The sequence below is a fragment of the Muscardinus avellanarius genome (assembly GCF_963383645.1).
Source record: "Muscardinus avellanarius genome assembly, chromosome: 5".
NCBI classification, from domain to species: Eukaryota; Metazoa; Chordata; class Mammalia; order Rodentia; family Gliridae; genus Muscardinus; species Muscardinus avellanarius.
The window spans coordinates 131,588,245-131,599,848 of NC_137790.1; the positions used below are offsets into that span (position 1 = coordinate 131,588,245).

General features: G+C 47.4%; 1 protein-coding gene across 2 annotated transcripts in view; it reads right to left on the reverse strand.

The window, feature by feature from the left end:
• CLSTN2 (calsyntenin 2) overlaps nucleotides 1–2,572 on the reverse strand; it is a gene marked incomplete at both ends in the record, with an annotated part of 643,893 nt that extends 641,321 nt beyond the window's left edge. Inside the window, one exon of one of the 2 annotated variants that reach the window (XM_080695636.1) lies at nucleotides 2,237–2,572. In XM_080695636.1, coding sequence (XP_080551762.1) covers nucleotides 2,237–2,354 — 118 coding nt within the window. The remainder of the gene's footprint in view (nucleotides 1–2,236) is intronic. The other variant, XM_080695637.1, reaches the window with a different exon arrangement.
• Between the last annotated feature and the right edge of the window lie 9,032 nt (nucleotides 2,573–11,604).

Consider the following 11,604-nt stretch of genomic DNA (forward strand, 5'->3'; position numbering starts at 1 on the left):
TATTTTTTTAGCTGCCTTCCTGAGTTTTCTCTTTTTTTTATCGATGGAAACAATAATAGGAGCCTTAAAAATGGCAAAGTCCAAGGTAGGGTGTGTTATATAGAAAGCCTACGTACAGCTTTATTATCTCAGACGTTCTTCTGAAGTTTCGTGGTTTAGGAATGTAAGTGCATTGCAATAAAGAAAGTCAGGCATGTAAATACCAACTCAAGTGTCATAATAAATGTCTCTGTTGTGATCAAGTATTACAGGTTTGTCTTTAAAAAAAAATTGCAGCAAACTGTGCTCTTTGCTGCCCCCTAGTGGTTCAAAGGGAAAAAGAAGAGCCCTACAGGCCTTAACTCTCCCTCCGCAGGCCCAATAAACTTTTTACACTGGAAAGACAAATGGCTGGTTTTAACCATGAAATGGATGTGTTCTAAGTGGGGAAGATGAAGGATGTTGGTTAAAATAATTACACATATAAGATGAATCACTGAACGCCTGGATTTTTTCTTTTCATGATCTTACCTGAGCACCTTTCCATTGGGATGTGAGAACTCAGCATGTGTTGTACACACCGGGTTCTCTCCCCAAAAGACTTGATTTTCACTTACTGTGTGCTCCTCCCCGCTTTATAGACATCTGCTTATAAATAGGCCCCGCAACATAACGGAAAACCCCCTACCCCCAAAATGTAACTTGCCTGCTTCATAAAACGTCAACATTGAAAAAGGCTGTTCAAAGGTTTGGAAGTTTTTTTTGTTGGCTTTTATTCTTGTTTTCACCAGAACCACAGTGCACATCGGCGACTCTTTTACCTCCCCATATCCAATACATTTTCAGAAGAAAAGTTTTTCTTTGTGTTCCCAAAAGAGAAACTACCGTGCAAGGATGAAAAGACATGGTACCTAGAAAGGCTAGAAATATGGCACCTTCTTATTAAAAAATCTTTTCAAAATGATGTCGCCAAAACAAATTAAAAGATTACAAATAAACAGAAACTCCCCTATTCTTCTCCATTTTATCACTCCCAAGATCTGGAAGAAGAAAGCAGTTCCCAAAGCCCAGACCAGGTGAACTGTCTGCTCCTAGATTCCCCCACCCTGCTAGAGTAATTCAACCCGATACGCCTGCCCTTCCCAGAGCCACCAATTAAACTATGGTTCAAAGCCAGCCTTCGAATGAGGGTCTAACAGGGAGCCTCCGTTCTGACTGGCGCAAACCCCTCCGCCCACGATGACCATCAGGCAAGGATCAAGTACCCTTCTCTCGGCCACCTGGCAGATCTGGCCACAGCCCCTCAACCAAACACAGGCCCTTCTTGTCAACAGCACTATCAACAAGTTATCAAGCTGAGAGCTCCAGCCTGGATCAGCCACAGCCTCCTCTGCGCCCATAGCCACCCACCCTCACCTGGCCCGGCTTTTCGGAGGCCTGGAGTCCCCCGGCTAGCACGTGACCTTCTGTTTAGACCCGCCCTCCTGGCGCGCCCCTACCCCAGCGCTCCTGCTGGAGCTCGCCCGCAGCTGTCTAAGTGCGGGGCTGACCAGCTTCTAAGGCCAGCCCGGCAGCTCCCGGCGTCCTTCCTGGCAGGAGGGTTGGGGAGGTCAAAATCTCCAGACCAACTGGATGAATGAGGGAGGGAGGGGCACCGGGTTCAGCACCTCGGACTTCCGGAGCCCAAACTGAGTCGGAGAGACAGTGGGGGACATCACATCGCGCACTCGGTCGAGACTCTGCGGCCCACCCGGGGGGCGCGCGTTCCCAGGGGAGCCAGAGCCGCCCCTGGGGAGCCTGCGGCGCCGGGAGGGGGCCTCCCCTGGAGTCTACAAGTTTCCACTCCATCCTCGAGCTGGGAGACCTGTCACTGCCGGGCTCCCTCCTTTAAAGACAGCGCCGTTAATCCTTCCCCCGGGGGGGGGGGGGCAGGAGCAGACACCTGCTTCAGCTCCGGCAGCAGCGCCAGAGCTCTGCTCGCTCGTTCCGTCCTTGGGCCGGGGAGCCCGCGACTCTCCCACCCCGGCACAGACCGCCCCCAAAGTTGTCTGGACTCCCCAGACCTCGGCCGGGGGGCCCCGCCCAGGGATCGCGCCGGCGTCCTGGGGCGGCACCTCTCCGGTCCTCCGCAGAAGGGTGCAGACTTGGGGGATCCGGGCGCGCAGAAGCCCAGGGAGCTGCGGTAAGGGAGGGTGGGCGAATCCCGCTGAGCTCGGGTCCCCCTCCTGGGAGACCGGGAAACTTCCCCAGCACCCACCTTTAGCCGCGAGGAGGCGGCGCCGCCGGCTGCCCCCGCCGCTGCCGCCGCCGCCGCTGCCGCTCCCCACGCCCAGCGCCAGCAGGAGCGGCACCCAGCACAGCCGCCCGGGCTGCATCGTGGCGCCGATGCCGCCTGCCGCCTCCCGGAGCCGCCGCCTCGCCGCGCGCTCCGTGCGCTCCGGGCACCGCCGCGCTGGCCTCGCCGCCCTCCGCCGCCCGCCCGCTCGCCGGCAGCAGCCGCGCTCACTGGCGCGGACCCCGAGCGGCTCCGGCGCTCACCCCGGGACGGCCCGTGACGTCACGGAGGGGGAGGGAGCGGCTCATGCATATTCATGAGGCGCGGACCCCGGCGCCGGCTCCGAGCGCCCCGCCTCGCGGCGGTGCCCCCAACTTTCCTCAGCCATCCCACCCCCCAACGCCTGCACTACTGCGTCCTGCTGCCTCAATCAGGAGCCGGCTCCCCAAGGGCTCTGGTGGGGGGCTCTGGTGGGGGGCTCCTCCGGCCAGAGCTCTCTGAACAGCTGCGGAAAGGGGCCAGGGGCTCCCCTTGCAAGTGATAGCCTGGGGCCTGCGGGGTGCAGGGGACCCGGTCCTGCTTTGCCTTTTGAATTGACATCAGGGCGGAGTGGGCCAGCGGGCGTCGCTGCGGGCCCTGCCCTTGGCTAGGACTCTCTCTCTCCCTTTCTCTCTCCCTCTCTCCCTCTCTCCCCCTTTCTCTCTCTCTCTCTCTCTCTCTCTCTCTCTCTCTCTCTCTCTCTCTCTCTCTCTCTCCCCCCTTTCCCCCTCTCTCTCTCTCTCTCTCTCTCTCTCTCTCTCTCTCTCTCTCTCTCTCTCTCTCTCTCCTGCCTGGTCTGGGGAGGGCGCCAGGCGCACACCAGAACTCAGCGCTGGTGCTGCCAAGAGTTGTCAGCCTGGGTAGATCGCCTTGAACCTGGGGCCAGGCTCTGCGCCATCTCAGAGAAGCAGAGGGGCTGAAGGACCTACTGAATCAGAAAAGGCAATCAGGGCACTGCGGTGTGGACTACATTTAAACTTCCCTGCAAGAAGTTGCCATCTTTACGTGTCCACTGCATCTCTTAAGACCAGGCCGCTGGACATCATGCCTTGCAAAATCTCATGCCGGGGAATAGTGTCAGCTCCCTGAGAGAAGGGACCAGATGTATCTCCACGTCCCCAAGCACCCCAGGCCAGGAAAGGATCATACAGGTACTCAAAAGATCTTAACTAGCGGCTCAGAATAAATCCATGACCCTATTTCCCTGTCTGTGGCATGTCACAAAATCAAGGCTCAGAAGAAGTCATTTGTAAATCAGGTCGACAGGGAAACATAGAGAGAAGGTTATTTATGTATGCATTGATTTAAGACGTTTGCTGAACACCTGGACAGGTTGCATCACCTCGCCAGTGAGCCCTGGATAAGGCGCGGAAGGTCCCCAAAGCTTCCGTGTCCCCTCTGGGAAGCGAGCGAGGGTGGTAAAGGCAATTACAATGCCTTGTAAGTGTTATGATCCCACACATTCTTTATGTTGCTAGATATGAGTCCATACAAATCAATTAACAAAATGTATATGCTGCAACAGTGACTAAACAGCAGCTTATAATTAATAAGTGTAGTCTGAGGTACTCAACACAGCCATAAAATCTATTAACAGCCCTCAGGCTGCTAAGCCTCCAGGAGCCACACTGGCAGCACACCCAGAGCTCCGCAGTTGTGACCGTCACCTCTTCAGCTTGTCGGGCACCCGGCGGTGCTGAGCCGTGTATCATGATGGGTGCTGGGGGCTCTTCTTCACTCCCAGGTCTCCTTCACCCACAGATCAACATCTACCTTATTACTCTTATTTCCCCTGGAAGGAAATGAAGCCTCAGGGCCTCAGGAAAGCTCAAGCCCTTCCCCGCTCATAGTCAAAGAGTGAGTGAGCCAGTGCCCCAGACCAACACCAAGACCTTGCTTCTCAGATTTGGTCTCAGAGTCCAGAAGGAATGGGATATAAAGGTGGAGACCGACTCAGACAAAATCAGAGAAGTCAACAAATAGAGAAGAAATGTGCATTCGACTCATTCGCTCCCATTTATGGGCCAGCTAATTACATTTCTGCTCCCCTGGGTTTTCTCTAACAAGTAGAACAACCTCACCTATTTACCTACACTGCCCCTTGATGTCATCATACTGGGTTGGTTTTGTTAAGACCATTTGATTGGTTCCAAATATTTGGCATAAAATTTCAAATTCACACTAAAGAATGCAAAAGAGGGGGAAATGGAGTTGATCAGAAAATACCTCCAAGAGCCGGGTGTGGTGGCACATGCCTGCAATCCCAGTAGTCCCTTGGGAGGCTGAGACAAGAGGATTGCAGGTTCAAGGACAGCCTCAGCAACTTAGACCCTGTTTGAAAATACAGAGTAAAAAGGGCTGAGGCTGTAGTTAGGAGGTAGAATGACCCTGGATTTAATCCTCAGTGAAGGAAGGAAGGGAGCAAAGAAGGAAGGGAGGGAGGAAGGAAGGAAGGAAGGAAGGAAGGAAAGAAGGATTAGATGACCAGGAAAGAACACAGCAAAGAGAAACACCAAGAGGCAGGCCAGTGACCAAAGGGCATAATATTGCTCGTCTCCATCACCTTCCCTACAAATGAAGGTGAAAACAATGCTTATTATAATAGATCAAGTGCATGTGTGCTCTAATTGGTCATATATCCCTGAGTCTCTTCCCTATAGAAGTGCCCTCCCACTCCAGCTCAGACCCTGGTTATGTGGTTGGCTCTGGCCAGAGGAAAGTAGCAGATATGTGTTCCCTTTCTTTCTTAAATGGCTGCCACCGCCATAAGAACAAAGCCAAGCTAAACCTTCAAGAGGATAAGAGAGCCTGTGGAGTAGAGCGGCACCATCCCAGCTAGCTACAGCCTCTCTGATTGGTTGCTACCAGCTAACCCATAAGCCAATCACAGACACATGAGCAATCCCATCCAAGATGAGCCAAGTCTGACTCCCATCAGAATTTCCCAGCTCTATCATGGGTATTGCATTAAGCTGGTATGTTTGGGGGAGTGATTGATCAAGCAGTTTTATGCCTACTATATAAGGTCATTATAAGAAGTCATGAGAAACTGTTTATGACACCTTTGGTGTGTTCACATCATCAATGCTGATGGATTGGAAAACGTCTTCCTCTTATCCCTGCATCACAAGTCTCTGAAATGCCAATCACAGTCCTGATTTGGTTCACTTGGGGGAAAGGCAGCAATAATCTGACTTAGAGGGAATGAAGGTAAGTAATCCAGCCTCAGAAACACTCAGACCACAATCACTTCAACTCCTCACCATTTTTACCGATCACTGCTGTGCCATCTGCTCTGTTGGGCCAGTGCAGAGGTGAATCACTTTTTTGGTTTTTCAATACTGGTGACCCAGAATTGTCTTCAAGGTAGCCAAGCACTCCACCATTGAGCTATGGCCCAGCTCGGATGCAAAGATTGGATTAAGCAATCCCCATTCAGTGGGTACCGACCACACTTAGCAATGAAAGTCATACACTCCATGCTGTCTTTAATCCTTGCAATAGCAGTTGCTATTTTCCCAATTTTTATTAAAATCAGATGACGGGCTTAGAAAGCTTGAGTGAGTTACTTATCCGCATTCACAGGATCATGCAGAATATCAATTCCTATCTGCCTAATTCCAAATTCTATCTCTCTCCCACATATGATGGTTTGGAGAGAAGTATGGAGGATAAGTAAAAAAAAATATAGTTTCAAATGAGAAAACATAGCTTTAGGGCATTTTATTTTTCAAACATTTTTTATTCTTCATTGCCTCTCGGTAATGATCATTTAAATGGCCAATTATTGCCAATGTAATGATGAAAATCTCTAAATATGCTGAGGTTGCACCCCTTATTCTTGACACATTCTTGTGGCATATTTCTTTAGAGTTTTGCTTAAAAACTGGTGAGCAAAATGCCCACTGTAATCCCAAAGCCCAGGGCCCCACCTGCAAGGTAACAACACATTTCAAGCAATTTATCTGGGTCAATAGTTTTAAATAAGTAACAAAAACCTCCCCCAACCCAGCCCTGGAAAATAGAATCTAACAGGAACAGGCTTCACACAAACATGGCCATTCTCCTCCATTTTCACCAGGATATCAATGCTTTGCCCAATTAAGCACCCATACACAGCCCCTGAATAATTTAAGCTCAATAAATGAAGAAAATAAATTATACCCACTTATTTTTAAAGGAAAATTAAACTGAGACTTTTTACGTAGATGACACAAACTTAATTCAGTGAAGTGTTCTTGCCATTAATAGAAAGGTTGACAAGCGGATGTTTAGAGAACTGGAAGCACGCACTGGTCCTCTCCCATCCAGGCTGGTCACGCTGGCTCTTTATGACCCCAGAGTAATGGAGTCACCGGCAGAATGTTCAAAGTTTGGTGTTAGAACAGATACACTGCAGCTGCAAATGGAGGTACTTCGTTTTTTGTTTGAAGTTGAGGCAGTGTCTTCAGGAAAGAGCAAAAAAAGCTTATTCACAACCAAATCAACTCACGTTCAACATCTTTTGGGTCTGAGTAGTTCATGTTTGGCAAGGAACCGTGAAAGACAGAAAAAAAAAAAACAAAGACATCATTAATTATGGCAAAGCATTATTCTGAGCACCTCCCTATATTTCCCTTGAATTTTTATATCCTATAGTCATTTTGTAAAAAAAGCTATTAAATTCAGTGAACTTTCTCCCATCACAAGATAAAACAAAACCAATATCTCTCTCTCTCTCTCTCTCTCTCTCTCTCTCTCTCTCTCCCTCCCTCCCTCCCTCCCTCCCTCCCTCCCCTTTATTAAGGGAACCTGTATAGCACAGAACCTGAGTACTGTTTCTACCAATAGACTTTGGCAGCAATGACGCTACCAGACTTCTCAGAGTATATAATAATGTTGATGCAGCTTCTACCATGTTTACTAAAACACTCCTGCTTGAGAGTTGGAGCTTGAATGTAGGAAGTCCAGAAAACTCACAGACCATGTGGAAAGGCTACACCTAAGTAAAGCTGACGGTACCAACAAGGTCTACCACTTTCACTGTCCCAGAACTTCCAGATAGTTCCATTTGCTAGCTATGGAGTTGCACACACACACACACACACACACACACACACACACACACACCAGATGAAGCCAACAAATCAAGCCATTTTCATTATGCATTGTCTGAATTCCTGAGCCACAAAATCCGTGAGAGTTATCAGATGGTTGCTTATGCCATTAAGGGTTAGAATGGTTTATAAAACACTGGTATTAACTAGAAAATTTTTATTATTTTATTTACTACAAGACAGAGTGGAAAAGAAGAAGTGTGTTGAGGTAAGTTGTGCATAATTAGTCCCACTTTGTAACCTGTAGAGGCTGAGCCAAGTAGTCAGTAGAACTTCATGGAAAGAAGAAACTTCTAGCATCCATTCAGGAGGCTGAGACCATAGGATCGTGGTTTGCGGCCAGCCTCAGCTACTTAGTGAGGCCCTCTGCAACTTAGTGAGACCCTGTTTCAAAATAAACAATAAAAAATAGGGCAGGGGGTGTAGCTCGGAGGTCAAATGCCCCTGGGTTCTATCCCCAAACCCGCAAAAAAAAAAAAAAAAAAAAAAGAAGAAGAAGAAGAAACTTCTAGAATCAGAGAGGCCTTGGTTGCAAACTCAGGATATCCTGAGAAAGTTCCTTCCTCTATGTGAACCTCCGTTTCCTTCTCTACAAATTGGGACCAGGGAAGTAAGTTTGCTTGTAGAGTCAAATGAAATATAAATAGCTAAATCCTTCCCTGTTCAATAATAGGGAAAGAGCAAATTGCCCAACCACTTATAGTTATAATGAATGCTCACCTGGGGCCACACACGTTGATGGTGGCCTTTTTCTGACTCTTAATTCAGCATTTGATGTTATCTATGCAGTGAAATGTGAACAGGTATGGATACCCACGAAAATACACCAAACCCAACCACACCAGTTTCTTTTCCAGTACTGCCACTAGAAGCACCGGCTGTGTCCCCTACAATCACACTTCAGATGTGTCACGAGGATCTAAATCCACACGTTCTGCTATCCCAGGCTTTGCTCCCAAAGAGCCAGTGTGAAGGAACCTACCTTTCACTGAACACCTAACACGAGCCTGGCATTGTACACCTTAGCTTGTCTCACCCTCCCAAATGTAGAAGGGTGATTTATTATTCCCATTAGACATCGAGGGAAATTATGTCTCAAGGATATTAAGTGGCATGCTCAGCTAAAGTACTCTTCTTTAAGGAAGGAGTGGAGATTTGAACTGAGGTCTGTCTGGCTCTGAAGCCAGGATTTTCTACCCGCTATATCCAGCCTCTGCCATGGCTGTGGGTGCAAGATTTGTCCAGAGACCATGTGGGCTGCCTGATCAACCTGACTAATCTCAGCAGAAATTTTCCAAGGTTCCTTGCTTTTCAGGGTTCTTCCATAGTTTCCCAGGCTGGAGTCCCTTCTTTTTTTTTTTGGCAGTTGCTCACTGAAGATGTTCCTTCCTCTTTTCTTTCTCTATAGGCTTGAACTGAGGCACACATCCCAAGTTATCTCCTGACCCAATGCTCCCAAGCACACCAACTGCTCATCTATCTACCCCTAGCTTCACTGCTCAGATAACCTCCCAGTCTCCCCATGACTTATAGCAGAAATTCAAAGCTCCTTGTCAGAATTCAAGGCCTCAGTTTCCATTAAGAGCCTGACTTCAATGACTCTACCATGTGGACACTCTGCTCCAGCCAGGCTGTGGCCCTCCTTCACTGTTTACCTGTAGGGACTCTGCACACCCTCTGCTAAGCCTTTGCTTACACTATATTCCCTGCTGTTATGGGCTCTACTGTCCTCCCAATATTCATGGGGTGAAGTTCTAACTCCCAGAACTTTAGAATATGGCTGTACTTGAAGATAGGGTCTTGAATGAATTAAGTTAATTAAAATGGTATCATAGGGTGAGTCTCAATCCACCATGACTGGTGACTCTCAAAAGAGTTAGAAGTACACATGTAACAGAAGGGAGACCATGAAAAGACACAGGGAGAAGGTGTCTGTCCCCAAGCCAAAGACAGAGAGGCTTCAGAATAAACCAAGTCTGTTGACTTCTAGTCTCCAGAATTGGAAAAATATAGATTAAGCCACCCAGTCTTGTGAGGGCAGCCCTGCAAGCTAAATCATCTACCTACAGCCTTTCCCTCTTTCCTCCCTGCCAAGCCCACTCAGTCCTCCTCTACTAGACGTCTTCTCCTTCCTCTTAGAACTTGTGAATCTCAAAATTCTTAACAAACTTCCCATCACCCTTATGACAAAGGAAAGTGTTTTTGTCTAACTCATAACCCTACCTGATCGGCTCCTTGTCCATTGGCCCGAGATCCTTCAGACATACCAGCTCTTTTCTGTCTGAGGCTTAAACCACTTCCTGGGATTGTACTTCTCTCTTCTCATAGTGTGCAAATCTGACCTTAAATGTCACTTCTCTTCAAAGGCCACCCAGCAACTGTGTGTGTGTGTGTGTGTGTGTGTGTGTGTGTGTGTGTGTGTGTGTGGCACTGGGAATGGAACCCAGAGGCATTCTACCTCTGAGCTAAACCCCCAACCCGATTTTATTTCTTATTTGGAAACAGGATGTCACTAAGTGTCAGAGGGCCTCACTAAGTTGTCAAAGCCGCCTTTGAACCTGCGATCCTCCTGTCTCAACCTCCCGAGTACTGGAATTACAAGCGTGCACCACCACGCCCGGCTGATGTAGCAACTCTGAATGCTCGGCATCACTTCTTGCTGATGTGTTCTTATGAATTTACTTCCTCATTAATTTCCAGTATCCTCACAATAGAAAATAGACTGTAAAAGCAGAGAGACTCCTGAGACTGACACATAGGATATGAAGTTATTGGTGAATGAATGAATGGTCTACTCTGAACAGAGCGTTTTTATCACTCTTTTTTTTATATTTTACTTTTTACCAAACATTCTATTGCAAACCAATTAAATGTGCCTTGTTCTTATAAAAGTCTAGAATTTGTATGAGCCTATGGCTTGAGGGTGATGCTGAAAAGTTCTTCCCAGTGAGGTTGGGGTGTTGAGTGAGGCAGAGGCAGCATTTTGAAGGGCATGAAGCCCAGGAACTGTTCTCATCTTGTGCATGAGGATAAGGAAGCATGACATTTACGTCACTGGCTGAAGGTCCCACCATCCGGCTTGGATTCTACTTCTCTCAAGTCCTGGCCCAGAGCTCTTTCTCAACACTGCATCCTGGTAGATATAGAGGGTCAGTAAGTATACAAATACCGATGCCCTAAGTACCTTGGGCGGACTGGACTAGGGTCACACACTAGTGTCCTGCCCCAGTTAGAAGCTTCCTCTGAAAGAGAACTAAAGTGATACACATGCATTTTCTTCTCCCCAGTTCAATGAACAAGTCTGCCCATCCCTGCTCTTCAGAGCCTCCCAGTCTAAGGATGACAAGCTGACCTGCTAGACGGCTCCAAGGAAACCATTTCACCTGTAATTTTAAAATTTTATGTCTTTCAATTTCTCAGTATTTAAGAAAAAATTTTTTTTCAGGTCAGCATGGTTATGTGTAGTGAATCATGTGTCCAAAGGGGACAGGGTGTATTATATCACCTTCATGCGCCGTTCTATAACATCTGAGAATGTCAGAAAGCGATATAGAGTGGAGGGCACATGATAAATGGCTTGTATTTGCCAGCGGAGGAATTGAAGGACATTAGAAACCCGGCGCCATGTCTAAATGGCAAAGTGTGGCTGTACTCTTGCATCAGTCCATGAGTCACTGACTATGGGAAGCTGACGCTATTGTAGGAGATATTCAGCTACTTTTTAGATTTAGAGTTTGGAAATGAATACTCTCAAATCAGACTGCTAAAGTCCAAACTAAATACATTTCCTTAAAACTGGTCTAAAGGTTGATTTAAAACTGGAGCTACCTGGGAGGGAGGTGGTGAAATTTTCAAAGAGCACCTACACAAACAACGATTAAAGATTTTGAGGATTTATAGAATACAATTCACATACACGAATAGGAATCTTTGTACTTTGCAAACAAAGATTAAGGGTTCTTTGAAACTCTTCAGAGAAACTGATTAAATATACCTATATCTTCAAAGTGTTTAAAATGGGTCTGTAATTAATAAATTCTTTAATAGTCAAGCTGTTATTCAAGTGTGAATACAAAATAAAGGCATTTTCAGACACCTGGTGCTAGTTTACAGCCAGCAGGCCCTTGTGGGAGGAAATTTTAAGATGAAAGAAGTAACAGTGAAACTATAAAAAAAAATAGGTCAGGAGATCTAAATAAGATCTGTACAATGCAA